We start from the raw sequence: 26915 nt of genomic DNA, 5'->3' as shown, positions 1-26915 counted from the left end.
AGTGTCTTTCATTAATGTATTACAAATATATTTTTGTGGCATAGTCTGAGGGGCATCGAAGTGCGATAGAAATATAGCAGCAATACACAGTTATACGGTTGATATGCTGAGACTTGTAGTTCTATAGCAGCTATGCTGCCATAAATTGCTCTGAAATTGTAAAATTTCCTACAAATAAAACAATTCTCTAAATTATGAAGGACTGACTGTTCCCCTTTCACCTATTTTATAACTCTGATTCAGTTATATATAAAAGAAATTGCGCCTTACTTACCCTCCCCCGGTCCATGACTTGTGCCATCTTCATTGAATGGATTCAGTAATTGGCTGCAGTGGTGTTGAGCTGACATGACGTCTCCATTTTTGAGATATGGCTTTATCTTCGGTTTATATAAATGTAGTCTTGTTAGTCAAGTGGACATTGTCTTTATGAAGACACAGGCAGAAAGGATCACGCCCACTTGGCTAAGAAGAGTAGATTTACAAACAGATAAGAGGGAGCCATATCTCGGGATCAGAGAGGTGCAATAACAAAAGATGAACCACTCCAGATTCAGGAGAATCGCGGCATTAATATTCGCTCTAGAAATAAAAATGCTAATTTATGGCACGGTCTAGTTTTTGATAGTAGTGCGGATTTAGTGGATCATCAGGATACATACTTATTTTCATAAAAGTTAATGCTGTTTTTATTCCTCATGTTCTTATTCACATAGTCACATCAGCGGATCTTAATACACAACTCACTAAAAATGTGCTGCAATTTCCAGAAAGCTTTGGAAAGAAAGACAAGATTGATAAGTGGACGTTATTGTGGCATAAGCTGTCCAAATAACTGTCCAATGTCTGGGTGTAAGCCCTTCATATGACATAAGATCTGCGATTCATCTCATTGTCCTCTGGACACTACTCTACCCCTATGAGGACATGTGGCCATCTGAGTGAACTTCTAAAAAAAAAACAACTCTAAATTCTATCTGGATAAATACGTCTTCAAGTTGTCCAAAAATCTTTTACTATTTTTAAAGAGAACCTTTCACCATGAAAATATCCCCTGAAGTGCTATTATATATGGATAGCTGTAGAGACACAGAATCTAATGGTATGAGGCTATGTTCACACACAGCGTTTTTTTAGCGGTTTTTACCGCGGTTTTCACTATAAAACCACTAAAAATAAGCTTCCTATTCATTTCTATGCATTTTGCACTTTCTGTGCACATTGATGCGTTTTTTACCACGAAAAAACCGCATCGCGGTAAAAATCGCAGCATGCACATTAATTTTGAGGTTTTTTCCGCGGTTTAGGCTTCTCCCATGCTTTTAGAAACCGCTGCGGTAAAAAACGCATCAAAACCGCGCAAAAACCGCCGCAGAAAAATAGGTGCGGTTTCTGGGAAGGGATTCAGGTTTTTGTGGACATACCCTAAATCTGAGCTCACTTCCACTGCCTGCAGTAAGCGGCACACAGTGCATCCTCCAGACTCCAGCTCGGATATAGTACCGCTAGACTTATAGATCCCTCATTAGCATTACCTGTTTGCGGCATTACTATGGGGGAGTGAAAGACATGAGACATAAGAATCACAACATTGAAGTCAGCTATGTACATAGTATTGTACTCCAGGAGTGATTTTCATGGGATACATTTTTTTAAAGTGGTTTTCTCGAATTTGAAAGTTATTCTAATCGCTGAGGGTCCGACTACTGGAACCCTCAACAATCCCAAGGTCTGGGGCTCTGAAGAGCTTTGTGTGGATGGAGTAGTTGTCAATCGTGCGCACTGCCACTCCATTCAGTCTTAAAGGAAATTTGTCAGAAGGTTTTTGCTTTTTAATCTGAGGGCAGCAAGAGATAGGACTGAGACACTGATTTCAGCCATGAATCACTTATTAGGCTATATACTGTTGTTTCAATGCAATAAATGTTTTATCAGCAGGAGATTATTACTGCCAGACTAGCTGCCTACATGCCTCCTAGTCCGACCACACCCCCAACACTGATTAGCAGCTTACTGTCACTATACAATGTTTATTGAAAGCTGTGGTGTGAACAAGGTCAGCTTTCTAAGCTTTGCTACCTCTGTAGAGGAAAAAACTACGAGTGTATCACAACTTCTCCACTTAGTAATCTGAGTGATACATCATTGGAATCAGGGTCTCTTTCACTACATTGTGCTACTCTCACATGAGGTTGCAAAAACCTGGTGACAGGTTCCTTTTAATAGAATCGCCGGAGATAACCGAATGCAGTGCTCGGCTTGTCTTCAGCACTTCTATAAGAGTGATTGACCACTGCTCCATTCTCACGCCTTGTTTCTCAGGCTTAGTAAGGTCCCAGCAGTCAGAAAGTTATGCCTTATTCTATGGATAGGGGATAGCTTCAGAACTTGAGAATACCCCCTTTAACAATTCTGGCTCCTGAAGTAGCCAAGACACTCTGAGAATGAAGGCTCTCTAAAGAGTAAATTAAAGGTTAATCAGTAATACAAAACCACGTTGGTTTTCTTTCAGAAATAGAACCAGCACCTGCCTTGACCATGTATTGTGAGTTACATCACATATCAGCTCTATTTACTTCAATGTGACTGAGTTGCAAAACCAGAAAAACCCATAGTCAAGTGTGGTGCTGTTTCTGAAAGAAAGTAGTCACATTTTTCTAATCTTGAACATCCCCTTTAAAGAAGCTCTCCCATTAAGATTTTTTTTAACTAAATCTGTGTATATTGTGTCGTGTGTGTGTGTATTAATATACTCGCTTACCGCCGCCTTCTCCAGTATCCGTGGACGTTCTGCTCCTCTTCTCAGTGATGTCACCGCTCTTCAGACTCTCCAGGTCGTCCTGCGCTCTCTGCGTGAGATGGAAGTCTCTTCTACAATGTAAGCCTATGTTGCCTCAGCCTAACGCTCCATAGAAAGCATGACCCAGACAGTCTGCAGCGTAGGAAGGGAATGGCGCTGGATACTGGTGAGAGAAGTGGTAGGTGAGTATTTTAACACTCACACACTACGCAATATACAATACTTGCAATGAAAAAATTCTGTTTTGCTACACTGGAAATAAGTTAGTGCAGGGCACCCATGGACAATCTTACACCTTCAGTATGTCATCAGTGAGGCTGTGATGGACATGGTTCTACCAGCTGATAAATTTTAAGCGGATTTTTCATTTTTGCTTTTCTCTCCCCTTTGGCTTTGACCAATTTAAAATAAAAAGTCACGTGTAACTCGCCTTTCTCAGGTCCATCGCTGTATTTCACTTGCTGACTTAGTCTTTAATTAACAGGATGAAGCGGTGACTACAGCTTGTGATCACTGTGTGACGACTCCTGGACTGGACCCTCTGGGTCGTGGCACCAACCCTCCCAGGGCGAGCTGACCTAGTGAGGACCACCCCCTATACAGGGAGTGTCAGGGGCAAGCCCAAGGGGGTAAGGTACCACGTCTGCTGGCATGAGGTGACCGGCTCACAGGAGACACAAAAGAGTGTGTCTGCAGGAACGTGTAAAGCGTGGACACAGGGACACGTGGTGTACAGGGTGTACTCGGGAATACAAGGCGTGTACACGGGAGTGTTCTAGATACAGGATAGTGCAAGATAGGTACACGGGAGCACGTATGGCATGCAGCGACTAGTACGTCTGGGTGTGAGCAAAGCAGGACGCGTGCAAAGGAGCACGTCAGAGTACTGGGTTGGGCAGCAGGTGTGCCAGGAGGTGTAACAGAGTACAGGAACAGAGTGTGTGCCAGGAGGCACAACTGAGCATAAGACAGAGTACCGGATCAGAGCGTGTGCCAGGAGGCACAACTGAGTAAGACCGAGCACAGGAATAGAGTGTGTGCCAGGAGGCACAACTGAGCACAAAGCAGAGTGCAGGTTCAGAGCGTGTGCCAAGAGGCACAGCAGAGTACAAGGCAGAGTACAGGTTCAGAGCGTGTGCCAAGAGGCACAATAGAGTACAAGGCAGAGGACCCGAATACAGTGCACAGCCAGGCAGGGACACGGCAGACCAAGCCAGGAAGTACAACAATAATCAGGCACCTCCCATATGAAGAGGTAGCCTGATATAGCACATGATCATTAGTGCTTCCAGGTCAAGTCCTCCAATACCATAGAGAGGACGGACCTGGAGACAGAGCTGAGAAGAGCGCGCGTGCGCACACAGAACATGGAGAAAGCATGAACCTAAGTACGAGAGGTGCGCCGTGCGCACCCGGCGGGACCCCCGGAGCGGCAGCAGCTCCGGAAGAGATGACGTCAGGACCGAGGTCCCACCCCCAGGTGAGCGCGGCGTGACACACTGCAGCCAATCACTGGCCTAGCGGAAGTCAATGCGTAAAGTAGGAAAAGTTAACCCATTTAAGGCCAAATTTCAAAATCTAGATAGAGTAAAACAATGACTCTTGGTCTACACTCCTTATTGACCAGGGTAATTCTAAGTAGGGGACTCTACAGGTCTGCACAACCCATGAATAAGTGTAATTATAATGCTCAATTGGCAGTTTCTTCATGCATTTCCAGGCGAAGTAATAGAGGAAAGACACCATACAAAGTTCTAAGAACAAATGCTCTAGATTTGTCTTTGTTTTAGTACATATTATAAAAAAATCATGTCAAGAGAGCTGACAGATCGCCCAAGCTGTGATAAAGCAACTCTATCAAAATGCATAAAATTCTGGGCAAAACGATAGTTTATCTTTGTAGAAGTATCAAAAATGATTTTTATACCTCTGCAGTTTTTTTTTTTAATATCTCATGTAGAAGAATCCTCTGGTGGGCCACCGCCCATTGTGTCCTATAATTGCACTCTGTATTAGAGCTCTTTCACACGTCTTGATATTTCTTATACTGCAAAAAAACAATACCGAAGATATCAGTTTCCGTGTGTAATAATAGTGGCATACATGTGACAACTGTATGCCGCATCAGTATCACATGTCTCGGCACCAGGGAATCAGCTTTACTGTTCCCTATGAACACAGCTTTCGTCATTCCCCCTTACTGGCACTGCTATCAACGCTAGCAGGGGACAATGTTGAGAATTGTATTCAGCTGATAATTTCGCGGTGATCTGCGGTGAACTCACTGACTTTTTCTCATTTTGCTGCTGAGGTTACTGCAGTTCAGCCCAGCTGGGAACACATCATCATTGGCTCGTGGTAATTTTGAGGTCACCGCAGCTCAATGATGCTGTGCTCACAGCAGCTCATTCATCAGTGGTTCTCAGCCTGGACGATGGTCGGATCTTGGGACCATCCAGGTTGAATACTTGTTATCCTCAGACATAGATTACGGTGTGGGACTGAATGACGGATAGGTGAGAGATATTGTTTGTTTTTTGTTTTATTACAGGAGACGACTTCAGTGGAATGGGCATTTCTTGAGAATAACTGTGATTAATTTTAACGTAAAAAAGGAAAAGTGTGTTTTGCTTTCATTTCAAATAAAGGACTTTATTTTGGATGTGTGTTTATTTACAATACAACTATAGGATTAATAATAGGCATCTTATAGACACCTCTCCGTTACTAAGCCATGGGCTTGTTGTCACCAGACAATATAAAGGTGACATCAACCCCACAAATATGAACCCCACTTGCCACCGTCACAGAACAAGTGGTAAAAGTCAGGTAAAGCTCCAGAATTAACACATCTAATAAATGTGCCTTTTCTAGCACGGCTGCTATTTTTAGTCTTGGAGTGGCAATATCCATGGTTCCTTACCAGCCTGAGAATACCAACCCCCATCTGTCTGCTTTAGCTTGTCTGGGAGTCAAAAATGGGGGATCCCACTCCGTTTTTTAAAATTATTTAAATAATTAAAAAATATGCTGTATGGACCCCTCTGTTCTTGATAACCAACCTTGCTAAAGCTGACAACAGAGGGTTGTAGCCTACAGCTGTCAGTTTTGCCTGGCTGGTTATCAAATATACAGGTGAACCCCATATCATTTTTTTTTATCATTTATTTATAGCGCAGGTGGCTGATGAGATATTTTCGTTCTCGCAGTTATCAGTTGAATACAACTCTCAACATTTTACCCTGCGAGCGCTGATCGCAGCGAGAGTAGGGGACAATGATGTGAGCTGTCTTAAGCACTCGGCGCCGGGAAACAGCGCGACCATTGACGCTGGTTCACAGGCAGTTGTACGTGTCACACTGATGACAGACGGATTTCTTCCGTGTGTCATATGTGTGCTCGACATATTGCGGCCCATGCTGCTAATAAATAAAGGGACATGGGCCGTGGAAACACACTGATGTGCACAGACCCATTCACTTGAATGGGTCTACATATGCAAGTGTCTCCAGTACAAGTGAAAACTGTCATGACACGTACCATAAACACTGATGTGTGAAAGAGAATTTATAATCAGTCTGTTCCGTCCAATCCATTAAATATTAAGGTTCTACATTTAGTCTGGAGTCTCCACGACCATTAAACATCATTAGTGCTGCTGGACCTGCTAAAACCCTGTGAACCTTACAGCAACCCCAAAACCGCTTATGGGATTGCTCTAGATTGTAGAGTTGAAATATCAAAAAATACCCAACCTTAATAATTCCACACTAATTTCTGAGGTTTGTCTTGTGCTGAATTACTATTAATAGTTCAATATTTTTCATATCCATATTTATTTAGCAAAGCAAACGCATCTATTTTCTACATTAATTTTTATCTGTTTTATAGTACTTTTATCATCTTCTCCCCAGCCCATCCAATATTTATTTTTAATCCTGTCTGGTATGTATGCCATGTTCTGATTGATGGGTCTATACAAGTGTAAAAGGAAAAGTAAGTTCTGTAATTGTGACTACTACTCCAGGGAACATTTTTTATTAACATTCATTTCATATGTCTTTCTCCGAATCCATCTGCTTTCCTTCTCTTAGTTTTTAATATCTTACATGGTGCTGGCCTACAAACATTACAGTGTTAGGACATTTTGAAAAGTGAACTTTTTTGGTGGTGCGCATTATGTGAATCTTTTTTTGGACACATTACATACTTTCTATTGGGACTTCATTCTAGAAGGAAAGCAGCGCTTGGCTAAGTGCTTCTGCTCTTACGTTTTAGCCATTGGTAGGGTTCTCGGCATTCAGGCCCCTAACAATCTGTACTATTGATATCTCAGAAGCTTTTAGGCACATTAATCTGTACACAAATGGTTTGAAATATAAGTAACCAGCAGAGCCAGGTAATGACCAAAGTCAAGGGGATATTTGTTCAAGGATCTCCACTTTCTATTTTCCTACAGCTTTTTTCAACTGGTGACAAAAAAACAATTTTACTAATAAAAATTACTATTGTTTGGAGCTTTGTTCTCATTGCAAGGTGCTAAGATGCTCCATCTCCCAGCTCTGCTTACTGGAAAACGCCTGTCTGTTCGGCAAGCTTGCTCTTTATTGCTATTGGAAATGGTTCGACTAGCACCTTGTGGAACTCAAAGAAAAATTATGGTTGATCCCATACATATAAAATGATCAAATATCACAGAATGGGGGTCTTCTAGCAATTATCCACTGTTTATGTCCAATTTAAACAGGTTTTAACTTTTTTAGTGTTGGCATGTTGTTAGGTTGCGGCATGTTCATAAACGTTGGGGGTCTGACACCTTGGAGCCCCATGATTCCTCAGAATGAATAGGATGCAGTACTTATTCTCCGGTTGTCTCTGCGCAGCTATGTTCCTGGCCGTCCTACTCTGCTGAAAACTCCCCACCATCACCCTCACTTTCTTTCACCAATTTGTGGCCAGGAACGTTGTGCGCTAGAAAAAAAAAGATTGTAACGGCACTGCATCCCATTTATCCCAGGATTGGTCAGTCCCCTACTGATTGTGAAGGAACACCATAATTTAGAGATGATCAAACCTCCATATTTTGCCCAAAGACCTTTATGAATCTTGATCTGACCCTGGATAATTTTTTTTTTTTTTTGCATAGAAATCAGTGTAATAATCACAGTTATGGTATGTTTTTTATTAGCCTGTGGTTGACAGAATGATGCAGTTAGGTGGAGCTACTATATGAATTCTAATTCTGGTAAAATACAATCAAATATTTCATTTTCTCACTTTTTTCTTCTCTCAACAGTTGACATCAGCGTTGACATATCACGGCCATTAAAAATCAACTTCAGCTTTGTCAAGTTGGATCAACTAAATGTTTTCTTAGAAAAGATCATGAAAAGTGGACGTGAAACTCCATCCACAAAAGAAGAAATGCCGCAGATGTGTGAATCTATGAAACCTACATTCAGCCATAGGAAGGATCCTTGTACTGTGGCCAACGATGCTTCAAAGCCCCTTGTGCCCCAAGAAGGAACATGGAGGTCAATGTCTTTTTTCCACAGGATTACATTCCAAACTGCTCAGGTGTTTCTATCATTGGAGACTGTGCCCCATCCAAAAACGCCCTACATTATTACATACTTGTCTGATCTTCGGGGGTGTCTTAGTATTCAAGCAGGAAACAAAGGTATTTGTTTTATGTACTGCAGCACTCATGTCTGACATTAGTCGTTAAAGGGGTTGTTCACCTTTCGGGACAAATATATTTATTTTTTTATTTAAATGCATGTATTTTGGGCTAAAAATAATTTTTGTAATTTGGTTTCAATAAAACTTTTGCAGGCTCTTTAATTTTTTGTGCACTTAATTTTTATACGGTCTATGATATTAAATAAACTGAGGGGAGCTAAGAACAAAAAAACAAAAAAAAAGCATAAGAGTTAGCAACTCTCCCATTGGCATTTCAGAACGAGCTCACTGACCTGTTCTCATGTAACTCATTCTGCAGCCAGCAATAGTATAAAACAGAAGTTATAAAAGGCAAGCGGTGCAACATTGTTAATGAGACCTAATTACAAAAATGATTTTTAGCTAAAAAAAAAAAAAAAATACATGCAAGAAAAAAAATGTCAACCATTTAAACTAGACGTACCAAAAAATGCTTTGTAATCAGTGTAAAACACATTTAAACTGGACAATTTTTCCATTTTGAGGCAACCGTTGCCAGTACTTAAAAAGTCTCCATGGCATGTTGAATAATACATTTCCCAGTGAGCATGGCTCTGCTCAATCTTGGACCCCAATTTAGGAATTAGACGTATAATTGTGACAAAATTATTGTGACTTACAACGCGCCATCTTGATAACTTGTCACAAAAGGTTGTATGATGTAAGATAACATTGCTGAAGCCACAGACTGGTGTCTAGTTCGGAGTTGAATTCCACTTTTGTGCCTGGATATCACAGTTCTTTATCTAAGTCAAGGTAATCTTTGTTAGATCTGTATCAACCCATAGAGCCATGGGTTTCATATCTTTCATGATGATGGCCAGTAAGGCCGGTTTCACATTTGCGTTAAAGGCCGCATCGTCAGCCTGCGCATGGCCGCTGCTAAGCCCCGCCCCCTTCCGCACCTCCACCGGTAGCTCCGCTCCGGGCGCATGACGCTGCATGCGTCATGTGTCCCCTATCTTTATCACTGAGGACGCAGGCCGTGCGCAGTATGCGTTTTGGCGGCGCCTGCGTCCTTTTGACGGTGCGCCAAGCGCAACCAAATTGCAACAGGTTACGTTTGGCGCTGGTCGGCGCACCGTCAAAAGGATGCAGGCGCCGCCAAAACGCATACTGCGCACGGCCTTCATCCTCAGTGATAAAGATAGGGGACGCATGCAGCGTCATGTGCCCGGAGACGGAACTACCGGTGGAGGCGCGGCAGGGGGCGGGGCTTAGCGGCGGCCGTGTGCAGGTCGACGCTGCGGCCTTTAACGCAAATGTGAAAGCGGCCTAAGCCAGAAACATGTACAAGCACGAGTAATATTAGACTATATCTGTGCAATACTGGGAAGCACAGTGGCTCAGTGATTAGCACTGTTGTTTTGCAGCGCTGGTGTCTTTGCTTCTATTTTCACCAAGGACATCATCTACAATGAGTTTGTATGTTCTCCCCATGTTCGTGTGGGTTTCCTCCGGGTTCTCCTGTTACCTCCCGTATATGATAGGAATTTGGATTGTGAGCCCCAATGGGGACAGTGCCGATAATGTCTGTAAGGCGCTGCAGAATATGATGGCGCTATATACAGTAGAGAAAATAAGTATTTGATACACTGGCTATTTTGCAAGTTTTCCAACCTACAAAGAATGGAGAGGTCTGTAATTTTTATCGTAGGTACACTTTACCTGTGAGAGAGAGAATCTAAACATAAAAAAAAACAAAATCAAATTGTATGAGTTTTAAATTCATTAACTTGCATTTTACTGACTACTGGACAATAGGTAAGCTGCTTGGTGAGAAGTCAACAACTGTTGGTACAATTATTAGAAAATGGAAGACGACTGTCAATCTTCCTCGGTCTGGGGCTCTATGCAAGATCTTGCCTCATGGGGTAAGGTAGATTCTGATAAAGGTCAGGAATTAGCCCAGATCTACAGTTAGGTCCATATATATTTGGACAGAGGCTACTTTCACACTTGCGTTTTTTTGCTGCGCGTTTTTTGCGCACACAAACGCATGAAAAAAACGCATTATGCGTTTGTGTGCGTTTTTTGCGGGTTTTGGTGCGTTTTTTTTTTAAAAAAAGACTATAATGGGTGTTTTGCTGTAAAAAAAACCGCATTGCGTGCGCATGCGTTTTTTTCAGGCAAGCCGGACGCACAAAAAATGCAACAGGATGCATTTTGTGCACCCGAGCGCACACTACAAAAAAAACGCATGCGCATACAAACGCGTACAAACGCATGTGTATGCGCACCCATGTTAAAGTATGGGGGGAAAAACAGCGCAAAAAACGCAAGTGTGAAACCAGCCAGAGACAACATTTTTCTAATTTTGGTTCTAGACATTACCACAATGAATTTTAAACAAAACAATTCAGATGCAGTTGAAGTTCAGACTTTCAGCTTTCATTTGAGGGTATCCACATTAAAATTGGATGAAGGGTTTAGGAGTTTCAGCTCCTTAACATGTGCCACCCTGTTTTTAAAGGGACCAAAAGTAATTGGACAGATTAAATAATTGTAAATAAAATGTTCATTTCTCGTGCTTGGTTGAAAACCCTTTGTTGGCAATGACTCCCTGAAGTCTTGAACTCATGGACATCACCAGACGCTGTGTTTCCTCCTTTTTGATGCTCTGCCAGGCCTTCACTGCGGTGGTTTTCAGTTGCTGCTTGTTTGTGGGCCTTTCTGTGTGAAGTTTAGTCTTTAACAAGTGAAATGCATGCTCAATTGGGATGAGATCAGGTGACTGACCTGGCCATTTAAGAATATTCCACTTCTTTGCTTTAATAAACTCCTGGGTTGCTTTGGCTTTATGTTTTGGGTCATTGTCCATCGGTAGTATGAAACGACGACCAATCAGTTTGGCTGCATTTGGCTGGATCTGAGCACACAGTATGGCTCTGAATACCTCAGAATTCATTCGGCTGCTTCTGTCCTGTGTCACATCATCAATAAACACTAGTGACCCAGTGCCACTGGCAGCCATGCTTGCCCAAGCCATCACACTGCCTCCGCTGTGTTTTACAGATGATGTGGTATGCTTTGGATCATGACCTGTACCACACCGTCGCCATACTTTTCTCTTTCCATCATTCTGGTAGAGGTTGATCTTGGTTTCATCTGTCCAAAGAATGTTCTTCCAGAACTGTGCTGGCTTTTTTAGATTTTTTTTTAGCAAAGTCCAGTCTAGCCTTTTGATTCTTGATGCTTAGGCCTGTTTCACACTTCCGTTTTTTCAAATCCGTCAAAATCCGTTGGTTTCCGTAAAAAAACGGATCCGCCATTTTTTTGCAGGATCCGTTTTTTTGTCCCATAGACTTCCATTAGTGGTTACCGCGGATCCGTCAAAAAAACGGATCCGTTTTTTTAAAAACGGATCCGTTTGCATCAGTTTCCGTCAAAAAAACGGAAACGGATCCGTTTGGCGGACACAAAAACGGAAGTGTGAAACAGGCCTTATGAGTGGCTTGCACCGTGCAGTGAACCCTCTGTATTTACTTTCACGCAGTCTTCTCTTTATGGTAGATTTGGATATTGATGCGCCTACCTCCTAGAGAGTGTTGTTCACTTGGCTGGCTGTTGTGAAGGGGTTTTTCTTCACCATGGAGCTTATTCTGCGATCATCCACCACTGTTGTCTTCCGTGGGCGCCCAGGTCTTTTTGCATTGATGAGTTCACCAGTGCTTTTTTTCTTTCTCAGGATGTACCAAACTGTGGATTTTGACACTCCTAATGTTGTAGCAATGTCTCGGATGGGTTTTTTCTGTTTTTGCAGCTTAAGGATGGCTTGTTTCACCTGCATGGAGAGCTCCTTTGACCGCTGTTTCCTTCACAGCAAAACCTTCCAAATGCAAGCACCACACGTCAAATCAACTCCAGGCCTTTTATCTGCTTAATTGAGAATGACATAACGAAGGGATTGCCCACACCTGTCCATGAAATAGGCTTGGATTCAATTGTACAATTACTTTTGGTCCCTTTAAAAACAGGGTGGCACATGTTAAGGAGCTGAAACTCCTAAACCCTTCATCCAATTTTAATGTGGATACCCTCAAATGAAAGCTTAAAGTCTGAACTTCAACTGCATCTGAATTGTTTTGTTAAAAATTCATTGTGGTAATGTCTAGAACCAAAATTAGAAAAATGTTGTCTCTGTCCAAATATATATGGACCTAACTGTACATGGGAGGACCCCGTCAATGACTTGAAGAGAGCTGGGACCACAGTCTCAAAGATTACCGTTTGTAACACACTACACTGTCATGGATTAAAATCCTGCAGGGCATGCAAGGTCCTCCTACTCACACCAGCACATGTCCAGGCCCGTTTGAAGTTCTTAAGTGACCATTTTATGATCCAGAGGAGGCATGGAAGAACATCATGTGGTCAGATGAAACCAAAATAGAACTTTTTGGTATCAACTCCACTCGCTATTTTTGCAGGAATATGAAGGATGAGTACAACCCCAAGAACACTGTGCCAACCGTGAAGCATGGTGGCGGAAACCTCATACTTTGGGGGTGCTTTTCTTCAAAGGTGACGGGACGACTGCTCCATATTGAAGGGAGAATGGATGGGGTCATGTATCATGAGGTTTTGGCCAACAACCTCCTTCCCTCAATAAGCGCATTGAAGATGGGTCGTGGCTAGCATAATAACCTGAAACACATAGCCTTAGTTGCCCTACTAAGGATTGGCTCCATAAGAGGCATTTAAAGGTCCTGGAGTGGCCTAGTCAGTCTCCACACCTGAACCCAATAGAAAATCTTTGAAGGGAGCGGAAACTCAATGTTGTCCAGTGGCAGCCTCGAAACCTGAAAGATCTGGAGAACATCTGTCTGGAGGAGTGGGCCAAAATCTCTGCGGCAGTGTGTGCAAAACTGGTCAAGAACTGCAGGAAACGTCTGACCCCTGTAATTGCAAATAAAGTTTCTGTACCGAATTTTAAGTTCTTTTTTTCTATCAAATACTTATTTCATGCAGCTACATTCAAATTATGTAAAAATCATGCAATGTGATTTTCTGGCTTTTGTTTGGCTGTCACAGGTGCAACGTACCAACGAAAAACATTACAGACCTCTCCATTATTTATAAGTGGGGAAATTTTCAAAATCGGCAATATAACAAATACATATTTTCACCACTCTAAGTTAGCATATGTACTCAGACAGTTCTGTTTTAATAATCTTACTGCATTCCAAATTACTTAAGTCACTTATTTATCTCTACTTACCCCAACTGTGTCTTTCTAACCAAAAGGACTTATCTCCACCCTGATGTACTCTATTATGTGGTCTACTAGGACTCATTGAAGAGATCCAGTGAGTCTTTGGATTCATTTACAGGCAATGATCCATGGGAAAAAGAAGTAGGCACATTAGCTCATATCCGCCAATTTAGAGTCACCAAACATTGTTTCTGGACGTTGCCCCCCATCAGTGCAAAGACGAGCGGCAGTAGATAAATTAGATGACTTAGATGCCGCTCTGGTGGTACTAAATAAGGAAGAGGAACAGCATCCGGTCTGGGTGAAAAATTGTATCAAATATTTATTCTGCTAGTATAAAATACAACGTTTCGGCCATATTGTGGCCTTTTTCAAGTATAACATAACAGTACATATGGTGGCCTTTTATAGTGTGGCACAGCCAATCACCATCTAGGTAACACCCATCACAAAGAATCTATATATAAAATACATATAAATACATCCATCAGTTACATGTATATTCAATAACACAGCTTATCCAATCATTAACAATGATAATCATAATCATATTAAAGATATTACAAAAACATCTCATATATAAACATCAATCCCCAAATCAGCCCACCAATGGTCGTAATGCATCAAAGGTATCCATAGAAATAACACACCAATCCCTTGCAGTAATACATATCCATATATGAACCGCCAATCGCTAGTCACATAATAGTGGCGCCAACCCCAATGGACCAATCCTGTGTGGACTCACAAATCCCTATATCGGCAGAGTTCCCTCTCCCCATATGACAGCATCAGCTAGAGCCAGGTCACATCAGGAGCGCAGCCTGATGATGCGCGCTACAAGGCCACAGCGAGCACGCCGCCCATCCCCGCCCAGGCCCGGTCACGTGAAGACTCCATCACCGAACACCGCGCATGCGCAGTGCTATGTGAGGAATCAGCCACGCGACCCGCCCAACGGGGAGGACCGCGCACGCGCCGAGGCCCAGAGCGCGCGATCACATACAACACTCCTCCGTAAACCCGCACATGCGCTGGTAGATAAGAGCAAATGTAAAGCCACATTTAAATTGAGTCCACACGAATAGACCAAAGATGCTCCCAAAAAAAGACATTTAGAATCAAAAAACCACATCCATGGTAAATTTAATAATATTCCGTACTTCATGAGATTCATAAATGTTGTATATTATATAAGGAGCAAAACTGGGATATTTACAAAAAAGAAAAAAAGGAAAAGAAGAGAAAAGAGGGCACGGGGAATGGCAGGCAAGAAACAACGACAAAATTCAAAAAGGACAACATCCTCTTCATGATTTCAGGACTGTTCAGTCCCCGTGTCCTCCACTCTTTCAAATGTATCACCTATAGACACTAAAAAATAAAAAATATTTAATTAAAAAACCATAATAGCCACATAAGTAAATATATATCCTAACAAAGAATAATGGCACAAGATAAGGGATTAGGTGACACAAGTATGCAAATTGTAATCCAAGTTCAAACCCCTTGGTTGCAACGTATCAAGAATCGATATCCATCTCAACTCCTTTTTTTTCAGCATCTTAACACTATCACCCCCACATCTTAATACAGGAACCCCATCTATCACTCTAAATCGTAACTGATTCACTGAATGTCTGCATTCTAAAAAATGCTTCGGAATCGGCAACTGCACTAGTTTAGTCCTAATCGTACTCTTATGATTACTAATGCGAGCCCTAATCTCCATAGTAGTTTCTCCTATATACATAAGCCCACATGGGCACAAAATCAGGTAAATCACAAAACTTGACGAACACGTATACCTCTCCTTGATAGAAAACTTTTTTCCAGTTCGAGGGTGATTGAAACTGTCACCTTTTAACATATTACCACAACAGGCACATCCCAAGCATGGAAAATTGCCCATCTTCGGAGGACATATTGTCCTTTGTATGTTAACTTTTGATGAACCAATATCTGACCTTACCAATCTATCTTTAAGATTATGTCCACGTCTATATGAAAGTAATGGCCTATCCACAAATTCTGATATCTGGGGTAGACCCTTCTGTAAGAGGCTCCAATGTTTGTTCAAGATACCTCCAATCCTGCCACTAACTGGACAATATGTTGAGACAAAAGGAACTCGTCTCTTAGGCCCTTTGATTTGCTTACGGTTAGAATCCTCTACCGATATATTTTGAGCCTTAACTTTAAAAGAATTAACTCGATCCATCGGGTAACCCCTATTAATAAATTTTGTACACATCTGATCCAATCTTAGGTCCAACTTATCATCCTCTTTAACAATCCTCCGTACACGTAGCATTTGACTCCATGGTAGTGACTCCACCATCCGTCTTGGGTGATTACTATCAAATACCAACAGACTGTTCCTATCTGTCTCTTTTATAAAAAGATCGGTATATAGAAACTCATCTTTTTTATAAACCAACGTATCCAAAAATTGGACCTGATCATAAGAGTAGGTCAGTGTAAACTTCAACTCAGAGAATACATTGTTCAATTCATTTTGAAAATCAAGAAGATCTTCCAGACTACCATCCCAGATACAAAAAATATCGTTGATGTAGCGCCACCAGGCCCGGACATGGCACCAGTGGGTGGAATTGTACACATACCGGTCCTCGAATACCGCCATATAGATGTTTGCATAAGTTGGGGCCACATTGGACCCCATGGCGGTACCGCGCAACTGTAGGTAATAATGATCCCCAAAGAGAAAATAATTTCTCCTGAGGATGAAACCTAACAGTGCTAGGACCAGCTGTGCACACTCTGATGCCATGTCCGAGCCTGTCAGCACCACATCGACGGCCTCCAAACCCCTATCATGCTCAATAGACGTATATAGAGAAACCACATCAAAGGATGCAAGTATCATGTGAGGAGTAACCTTAACGTCACTGATTTTCTGTAGAATTTGTGTCCACAATATAAGACCGTGCTGAGGTAGCAAAACGTCGCAATACTTTATCAATACTTTATCAAGAAAAATCGAAACCTTATTACATAGTGACCCCCTCCCAGACACTATGGGACGCCCTGGTGGATTCTCCAAACTCTTATGTATTTTCGGTAGCGTATATAATATTGGTGTCAGGGGAGCATCCACTACCAAATATTCAGACAGCTTCTGATCAATGAGTCCATTACGCAAGGACTCATCCACCAAAAGCCGTAATTCGCTCAAAAAGCGAGGGGTGGGGTCACTCATCAATTTAACATACACCGCAGTATCAGAAAGTTGGGCAAGAATCTCCATCTTATATTTGTCTGTATCCATAACAACTACCGCACCACCTTTATCTGCAGCTTTTATCGTAATAGCAGTGTTCTTTGAAAGATTATCCAATACCTGTTTTTCAGAGTATGTAAGATTCCCCCTATGTTGACCCCGAAACTCCCCTTTCAATTGTGCAATATCTCTTTCAACCAACTGAATATATGATTCAACAAAGTTATTCCTAACAGGTGGTTGAAAATTACTCTTACTATATAGTCCAACACCCTGGAGCGTGAAACCACTAGATTTATCATCATCATTAATTATACATGATTTTTCTTCCTTGTCAGAAAAAAAGGACGCCAGTCGTAGTCTCCTAAAAAAAGAGAACAAGTCACACTCGATTTCAAACCAATCAGGAAAATTTGTGGGACAAAATGACAGTCCCTTAGATAATACTCCATAGTCCACTTCAGATAACACACACGACGAGATATTTACCACCAAGTCCCTCTGTGTTGCTAGGTTCTCTTTTTCACCTCCATATTCCTCGTTCGCATTGGTGCTTTGCGTGACATTCCTCTTTCTCCTATTCTTTCTACCTCCTCGACGGGTCCTCCTTTTCTTGTCATATTGTCCAACTTGTCTCTTCCTAAAAAAGTAGAAGATGAAGATGCTGCACCCATATTAGAGTCATCCGTTGAATCAGACTCAGCAGTAGTGAACCCAAATCTTTGATCCTTAACTGGTGGTCTCCTCCTTCTACGCATTGGCAAAGGTCGATCTCTCCTAGAGTATGGAGTATTGTGCTGACCCATCTGCCATGAAAAAACACGACCAGATCTGTAATCATCAGCATCACGAAACCATTTCGTACGTTTCGTTTTTTCTATATCACCTCGATATTTCATCAACTTATCCTCCAACTGGGATTTAAATAAGTCCACCTCCTGTGCTGTCAATTCAGCTGCTAATTGCTGTTCCAAATCGACAGTTTCTCTTCACAGACTCCACCTCTATATGAAGAAACTCAACATTCAGAAGCATTAAATCAAATGCAAATTTGTTTGTAATAGACTCAAACCTGCTGCAAAATTGTGAATTATCTGCAAGCAATGTAGGACGCAGATGCGGTCTTAAACCACGTGGAATCCTACGGACTTTATAATATTCACATAATGTAGCATGCAATTCATACGATATGCATTTCCTTCTTTCTGTTTCATATTTCTTTTTAAGCATATCAGCAGTAGGTTTATTTAAAAAGGACATATCTGTCCGGGCTCCAGATAAAATTCTTATCGCATCATCCTCTGTATATGAAAAAATCATAGCAGTATCCAGTTCACCCACCTCTGGATTAGTAGTTTCCATATTCAATCCGGTGCAAGCCCGCCAGAGTCAAAACAGTAAACAGCAAAAAGCAGCCGACAGCACAACGGAGGATTGGATGTACTGTTATGTTATACTTGAAAAAGGCCACAATATGGCCGAAACGTTGTATTTTATACTGGCAGAATAAATTTTTGATACAATTTTTCACCCAGACCGGATGCTGTTCCTCTTCCTTATTTTGGACTATTGTTCATTTGGGTCCATGAACCGGCATCCAATCCTCCGTTGTGCTGTCGGCTGCTTTTTGCTGTTTGCTCTGGTGGTACTAGTCCTCAAGATATAAACCCAGTGTCTGTATGGAAACTTTTTCTCAGGCAATGCAATCTGAGGATTGTATGTAAGTTAGACAATTGTATCAGCCAAATTGTAGATGAGGCCTTTTTCACATTTCCGTTTTTTGACGTCAGTGTATATCCGCCAGTATGTGAAAAAACGGATCCGTTTCCGTTGTGGCACAAACGGAGGTCACCGGATCCGTTTTTTTGATGGATCCACATTATCAGCTAGTGGTGGAAATTTAAAGGAACACTACTCTGGGGGAGAGAGAGAGATTTCGCCACTTCCAGGACGGTATTTCAGGGTTAAAATGTTTCCCGGAGCAAATCTTCCGTGCATGTGCACTTAAAAATAACGGACCGTCAAGCCAAAACAACGTTTCAGAGTCCATCTGGTCCGCCCGGGAACCGCTACATTTCTCACGGATCCGTCAAAAAACAGATGCAATGGACGACCGTCAGTCAAAATCCGCCGCTAATGCAAGTCAATGGGAAAAAAACGGGTCCGCCAAAAAAAATGGCTGATCCTTTTTTTTTTGTAAAACGGCGGATTTTGACTGATGGCAACAAACGGAAATGTGAAACAGGCCTAAATTAGCTGAATGGACTGATTGGACATGCTGGGCCTTTAACTTCCCCAACAATCAATTGTCTGGGGGCCCCCATATACATTTGATTTTCAGCTTGTTCATCTGGTATTAGTCTAATGTGTATGGGGGGCTTTAGATGCAGCTCATAGGGAAGTACAACCTCTCATTGAAGAGACTTTTGCTGTTAACAGTACCCAAAAAAGTCTCTCCTTTTTTTTCCTTAGGTGACACCTATAGTATTGGTATTCTGATAGGGACCAAACAAAATTATACATTTCCTAGTCCATTTAATCTTTATCATTACTCTTAGTGACATTTTTTTTTAAATATATACCAACTACAATTTGTTTTATATGGCACAGATTACTTCTGGATACTTTTGCGTAGTGCATGGTTTGCATTCTTTTTTAGCTCTGTTCTTTAGTGACAGTATCTATTTATAAGAATGGCTTAGTTACTTTTCTCTAATTCCTCTCATTCAGCTATTATTATGCTTAATTTCTATGTTATAAAGCTTCTTCACAGTCCGATTATAAACCCAGGACTAACAGTGCTTGAAAAGTGGAGTTCTCAGAACTTGACAAACACAAGATCCAACATTCAAGGTGTCAATGACACGGACATGTTTTTCATTACCCATCAATTCCACTGTGCGATGAGGAAATGGGCACGATCTTATTATTAGGGTATGGATTTCATTGGATTTTTTGTTCTTTTCCTTGCTGTTATTTAGAAGAAAAATTCCAAATTCCTCCTCGGTACAAAAGCGGAATTGTGATGTATGAGAAAGGTGCATCAACATTTAACAGAAACCTTTAGAAACTTGAGTATCTGGTCCAAGCATCTAATAAACATTCTGCATTATTCTCCTTTTCCGAGATTTTGTTTATTGCTATTTTGCCCAGCAGAATTTTTAAAGGATTTAATGACCGCGTTCCATTCTGAAATATTTACAAAACCGAGCTAATTGCTTTTGCTCTGTGCGACCACATGTCTCATCATAAAACATTATCCTGATTTATTTTTCGCTGTCTCTTAAAAATGCCTGCCATTAGTAAACCAATATTAATTAGTTTAGGACTACAGTTTACAGTCCTGGATTGCCATTTCGTACAAGTTTGCCTCTAGCAAACCTTTTCTGAGTTCCCTAGGTATACTTTACAGTACAGATTTCAAGAAGCACTCTCCAAGACGCTCTTTATCTCATTTATCTTAAAAAGGAAAATATGGAGCATGCCCTGTGCTGTAAATGAAGTGATGCTTAGCGGAGTTCTTTAATTTTATTGCTCCCCGCCAAGAAAATCTAGCCGAATGAATGAATAGACAGTACTGTATTCAACGAAACTGTATATCGGTCATTGTTTTTGCGCTCCACGCAGTTAAGGTTGTGTGATATTTAGGATATTGGCTTCCTCCAGCAAGCTTCTGAGGGGCACTCTTTTGGCGTCATACTCTACTTGATGAAAAACATGGTGCCTTCTGCAAGAGCCAGGCTCGTTGACGGCACGAAAATCCCCACACAGAGCTTTCTCTGTAAGGACCTGAAAAAAGGTCTTAAAAGCATTTTTTCAGAACCAATTTGCCAGTGCCAACAGTGCCTAAACGGGTCTGTAATAAGACAACCTTATAAAGAAGAATACCAGCTGAAACTCGACACAGCAACAGAACAGATACAGGAAATGTTTTGTAACTGAGAAGCACTCATAGCGGGCCAAACCTAGGTGATTTATTTCCCTCTTTACTTTCAAAAAAATCTGGCAGACCTCACCACGTTTCAGTGCATTTTGCAAATGCTTTCTAAGCTAAAATGCAACATGAAAGACTTTGTGAGTGCTCTGGGCCGGCATTCTTGATTTAGCCATAAAGACTTTTTTTTTTGTTCAGACCAGTTCAGAACATTGTTTTCATTCCCACGCTTACCTTAGCCAGGGCTGGGAGGCTTGAAACAAGTTCATGGTCACTGTAAGGGATTACATTCTCATTATACATCATATTAATATCCAGTATGGAGGAGTCTGCATCACACATGCTCCTGTAATGAACTGAGTTGTGTGTCTGATAGTAATCCACCAGACAGACTACAAAGTGCGGGTTGCCATCTCCGCTAGACATAAGGTTGTTGGCTGTGAAGGTTGACCTGTCTGTTTCCAGGAGAACCCCGTAAGCAAGAGCCAACGAGATATTGGTGTGCTCTCGCCACTGCAGTGAACTTGTAAACGGATATAAAATGAATTGACTTTTTACTATTTGTCTGGGACGAGTGGTGGGAAAGGTTTGATGAAAGTCGAAGTCTGCTCCCTTTTCTTGCTAGGTATGAAAAGGTCATTAAACCGCTTACCCTCTTGGTTTCGGGTACTGTGTACCCTTTTCTAATGTTCGTAGAATATTATTGCTAAATGTAGACTTTGGAAATCATACACTAAAATAAACTTTTAAAAGGATTTTCCAAAATATCAAACGTGCCAATAATGCTCCGAAACGTTGTTAGATAAAGAAGTGATAAAGCATCAAAAGACTGTAGTTATGCTCTGTAATACTTGTAGCACCTACGTGATTATTATTCCAATCCATGGCCAAACGCTGTGACCAATGGCCACATGATTTGCCAGCAAAATTTTATGCCATAGACCACAGCTAGTGGGTGTTTTACTTTTAAGCCACACTACCTGTTCTTGGCTTAAAGTTATGGCTCGTGGTAACAAATGTAAATTCTGAAAATTATTCAGAATTGGAAAAACATGGTGGTTTTCTTTGAGTGCACACACTTATCTATTGTATTGGTTTTGGAGGTTAGCTTCATTGAAATGCATGAGTCTGAATTCATGCTATACTAGGTAATGGGAGCACTTTCACACAATGGTGTTTGCTCTCAATCACCCCTTGCTCTTGCTGCCACTACCACCATATTAGATACCAGGGACAGAGGTTTAACTTGAAACTCCAAGGTCCCACTAGCTATCACTGAACTTAAAGAACTTGTGTCCCCTTATAATGCTTACTGGATTTCAGGATCACTTGGACTGCTGTACACTGGCTGTCCGCTACCTGCCTTCATTCCCTCGTAAAAATGACAATACTAACAAGACGATTGGGCATGGGAGATTCCGTAGAATCCAATTCTTCTTTGCTTAGACGTCGTCATCTGAGCTTGGAAAGACCCCCAATAGAAAGCAGATAGTTGACTGGCATCTCTAAAAACAGCAAATTCTCCCAACTCTTTAATTTGAAGAATAGAGCAGAGACAAGTATAAGTCTATGGCACTGTCAAGTGTTGGTAAAACCACCTTGTTTATTAGTGGTTTACTTAAAAGCAAGTGAAAAACAGATGGTGAAAACTGAAATTAAAATGATTCAGATCGAACACGTTTTTGATCCAATACTTGGGTCACCCTTAGGTTCTTAGGAAGAATCAAATACTGGGTCGAAAACACGTTTGCACTGAATCATTTTATTTCAAGCCTTCACAATCTGTTTTAACTTGGTTTTAAGGTAAACAGTAACAAATGATGTGGTTTTATCAACACTGGGCAGCATCATAGACTCTACTGTTCTTTGCGCTAATCTCCATCCACCACGGTCCTGGCCGGTGTTCTGAACAGGAGTGACAGCAGTTTGGTAATGCTATACACAGTTACATAGCTCAAAAGGTGAGCGCCTTACTGTTTGAGCAATTTGCTATCTGTACAGTGTTAGCTATGGTGGCATTCTGGCTTCTCTCATTTTTTTTTCCTAGAACATTTTTCCCAATTTGTTTGGGGACATTTTGTCTCCAGAGCGCAGATACAACTTCAACCTCATTCTTGAGGAGATGTTCATGGTGGTTGAAGTTTCCCCTCAATCTTCATGTTAATTTTTTTTTTTTTTGTGTGTGTTTTGTTTACACCATTAGGCCACATTCACTCGTTCAGTATTTGGTCAGTGAAAAAAACTAAAGGAGAAGGTGCTCCATGTGAAGAATGTCACAACACATATGTGATGGGGAAGAAGTGTTCAACTCACCTCTGGTAGTTGTGCATGCCAGGTATAATGCTGATGCTAAGCTGTGAATGACGGCTGTCCTAGCGCGCTACAGTACCTTCCACCTGCTCCTTTCGTCCTGCTCAAGAGCTGTGATACAGTGAAAAACGATGAAAGGTGAGAAGTGTAAATCCACAGGGCGGCACACTCTGAATCAGGAACCACCCAGGTCAGATAAGATAAGTCGATTTATTCAACACAACGCGTTTCAGGGACGAGCCATCCTTTTCAAACTGCCTGATGAAGGAGACGGATCATCAGTGAAACGCATTGTGTGGTGAATAAATTGACTTTTCTTATCTGCGCTGGGTGGTTGCTAATTCAGAGCATGGCGTTCTGTGTATTTCTTCTGCCCACCTTTAATAATTTTTCACAATATTTGATCAATATTTTATATCGATATTTGTAAGCCAAAACCAGGAGTGGGTGAAAAATACAAAAAATACAGATGTGGTGCACTTGTTTCTATTATACTTTTCCTCTGATTTTTACACTGCTGATTATAGCTGTAAATGCTGATGTAAAATACTGACCAAATACTGAATGTGTGAACATGCCCTCATTCGAAAAATCTTTTTTTCCTGAACACCATACACATTTGTATTTCCGTTTTAAAGGCCAATAGTCAGACAGATGAAATTTGTGCCAGCTTTTCCACTTCACAAGTCTTCTGTCTAATGTGCCTTTGGTATGAGACTTAATGAAATGAAATCCATGTTTTCCGAAATGTGCAATCTATTTCTTGTGCAGATACCCTCAATATGGACGGATTAATGTCACTGTTTTTATAGCATGAAACTAATACATGAAATAATTCACTCAGTCTTTGATAGTATAGTGGCACAGTCCAGCGGACATCTGCAGCAGCTGCATTTTTTTTTACGAATTATTTGCTGACCCAAGCTGAGCGCAGCGACAAAAGTTGTCATCTCAGATCTGCTTTAGAACCGGAGAAAGAAAACGGAGCATTGTTTTTCTGCCTTTCTGCCATCTGCTCTACAGATGTTATTATATAGAATTACTTAAGATAAAATGATAGTAGCGCTTTTCTTTTTTTTTTTTCTTACGAAAACCTCAACACTTCGCACTTGCTAACTTGAATCTGCATAATTTCCATTTGAGACCACTCCATGCACTCGGGGTTTTGTACATTCTAACCAGCTTTCCTTTTGATCGTCGTTTTTATGCTGATTCCTATAAACATACTTATAACCATTAAGGAAAAAAAAGACAAATTTAACCAGCAAAAGTAGTAAAGGAAAAAATTCTTCTAATCCCTCACTCGCACAAGTTATATTTAGAAAAAGAAAGCCCTCTTTTTTATGTGCTACATTTTATATGACATTGTCTTGTAAACTATGCTGAACTGTTCTTTCTCTGAGATTTTAATTTGGATACAGAAGATAGTTAATATGTAATCTGAGTATCTATTCGTGTTACCCATTTTTTTTCCTCCCCAACAAATTTGAAATCCAGGATAACTGCAGTGAAGGGAATTCTGAGGTTAGTTTGGTAGTTTTTAATCATTTTATTTTTGTTCTGTATACATTTTATATGGACAGTTTTAATCAGTTTTAAATCAGAAGGTTAAAATATTTAGAAAGTTTTCCATCATCATGCAACTTCTTGCACCAGACAAAAAGACGATCACCAACCACTATAAATTACCTGTAAAGAGGGGTCAGGTTATTGTATTACGACGTTTTATTTTTCACTGCTGTGGTTTTCTTTGTATCGTTGCGCACTTCATTTCTGTGGACCAGAGAGATCAACTTCTGTCTAATACAACAAATATAAACCTAGCACTCAACTTAAAGGTATTTGCAAGGCGGTTTATTGTAGTACATGAAAAAAGACGTTTCGGTCAATGTGACCTTCTTCAGTTACGTGTGGTATATAGATTGTGTAGACCTTATAGGCATCTATCAGAAAGGACGATGGTACTTTAAGCGTTGAGGAGAATAATCTCACTAAGGTAATGCGCTTGTCAGTATATAGGAGAGGGGCAAACGTGCCTCCAGATGCGGTGTCCACCGGCCATCGCTTAAAGTACCATCGTCCTTTCTGATAGATGCCTATAAGCTCTATACAATCTATATACCACACGTAACTGAAGAAGGTCACATTGACCGAAACGTCTTTTTTCGTGTTCTACAATAAACCGCCTTGCAAATACCTTTAAGTTGAGTGCTAGGTTTATATTTGTTGCTTTAACGGTTTGGGAACCTAACCTTAGCATCATCTTGAGTTGTGCTCACGGTGTTCTCTCTACAACTTCTGTCTAATGACTGGTAGATGGGATGACTCGTCTATCATGTCATCTTAGCGTTGTGTTGGATGGAGCATCTGTGTTCCACCTTATCCATCATTGGAGAGCTGTAAAGACCTGTCGCCCTCTTGGACTGGTGTCTTTCTTTCCACCTTGAGAAAAGGGAGCAATCGGCGCAATGACCTGATATCTGTGGCTGGATTTGCATATACGGTAGAACAGAAGGGAAGCTACATAGTGATTTCTTTGGCTCAGAGTTGCCATTTTTCCTCTGTCAAAAAAAGCACAATCTGTGCTAATAAAAAATGTATGATCACTCTGGCCAATTTATCACTAGTTCTGTTCAGGACCATTGCTGATGCAGTTGTATGAACTTTGTTTAAAGTGTAAAACATTCTCGGAGAGAATTTGCACATTTTCAAAACAGTTATTCCCTGTTGTAAAAGTGATGGAGAGGTGGATTTAGTCCATAGACCATCACTTGTTTCCAGGAAAATGTTAAAGAATTATCCTCTAAAATTTTAAACTAGTTAATAACATTTCCCATATCTCTGCTTTTCATTTGCATAATTTTTCAAGGGTCTTTCAAATTTTGTTAGAATGATAGATTGGGTAAAATATTGCAGCAATTTTTAATTTTCTTTCTTAAGGACATTTGCCAATCCTATTTTTTACAGACCTATTGTGTTTTGAAGTGACTTTGAGGGGCTTAAAAACACCCCAAAGTGATACCATTTTAAAAACTGCATTCCTTAAGTTGCTCAAAATTGCTGACTGATAATGTGTTAACCTTTCCAGTACCTCACAGGAATTATTGCAAAGTGGAATGAAAAAAGAGAAAAATTTACATTTTTCTCTCACCCATGATAGCACCACAGAGAGAACGGATCCGCCATTCAAGGACAGGAAACCTACAGGTTAAAGGGCGGCACCTCTCTCACCCATCAGTTGTTTTTCTGTCCTTGACGGGGGAAACTTCGTCTGAATGTAATGGCGTTAACGAAAGACGATAAGAAGACAACTAGGTTAACCTAGGCCAGGCCGGTCGATCCAGTCAGCTACTGCGTCCCTGCTGTGGCTGGTGCAGGGGTCTTGGAAACATCGTAGCGGGTCCAGGGGGGCTTGGATTGCGTGCGGGACCGATTGGCTTTTCCCATATTAAAAATATTGTTAAACCACCAGCAGAGCCGGTTCTTTACTCCTGCAGTCCCTCCAGCTTGGAATGGAGCAGCCACAGCAGCAGTAGCACCAGCATGAATCGGAGCCGTGGTGGCAGCAGCAGCAACATCAGCGGTGACATGGCAGTGGAAATTGCTCCCGTGGGAAACATGGGACCAGAAATGACAGTAGAACCAGCTAGTAAAGCCACATCTCCAGCAAGGTGGTTCTTGACAGGATGGA

At 41.2% G+C, this 26915-nt stretch overlaps 1 protein-coding gene across 4 annotated transcripts in view; it reads left to right on the top strand.

The window, feature by feature from the left end:
• The window catches only part of VPS13B (vacuolar protein sorting 13 homolog B), a 1297298-nt gene that overhangs the window by 1008116 nt on the left and 262267 nt on the right, over positions 1-26915 (top strand). For all 4 annotated transcript variants that reach the window (XM_073550458.1, XM_073550457.1, XM_073550459.1 and 1 more), the window contains exon 36: positions 8097-8480. In XM_073550458.1, coding sequence (XP_073406559.1) covers positions 8097-8480 — 384 coding nt within the window. The remainder of the gene's footprint in view (positions 1-8096; positions 8481-26915) is intronic.

Source organism: Dendrobates tinctorius, unplaced genomic scaffold (genome assembly GCF_039654945.1).
Source record: "Dendrobates tinctorius isolate UK_male_01 unplaced genomic scaffold, ASM3965494v1 ptg000165l, whole genome shotgun sequence".
In the NCBI taxonomy this organism is placed as follows: domain Eukaryota; kingdom Metazoa; phylum Chordata; class Amphibia; order Anura; family Dendrobatidae; genus Dendrobates; species Dendrobates tinctorius.
This window is presented reverse-complemented; position numbering and strand designations above follow the sequence as displayed.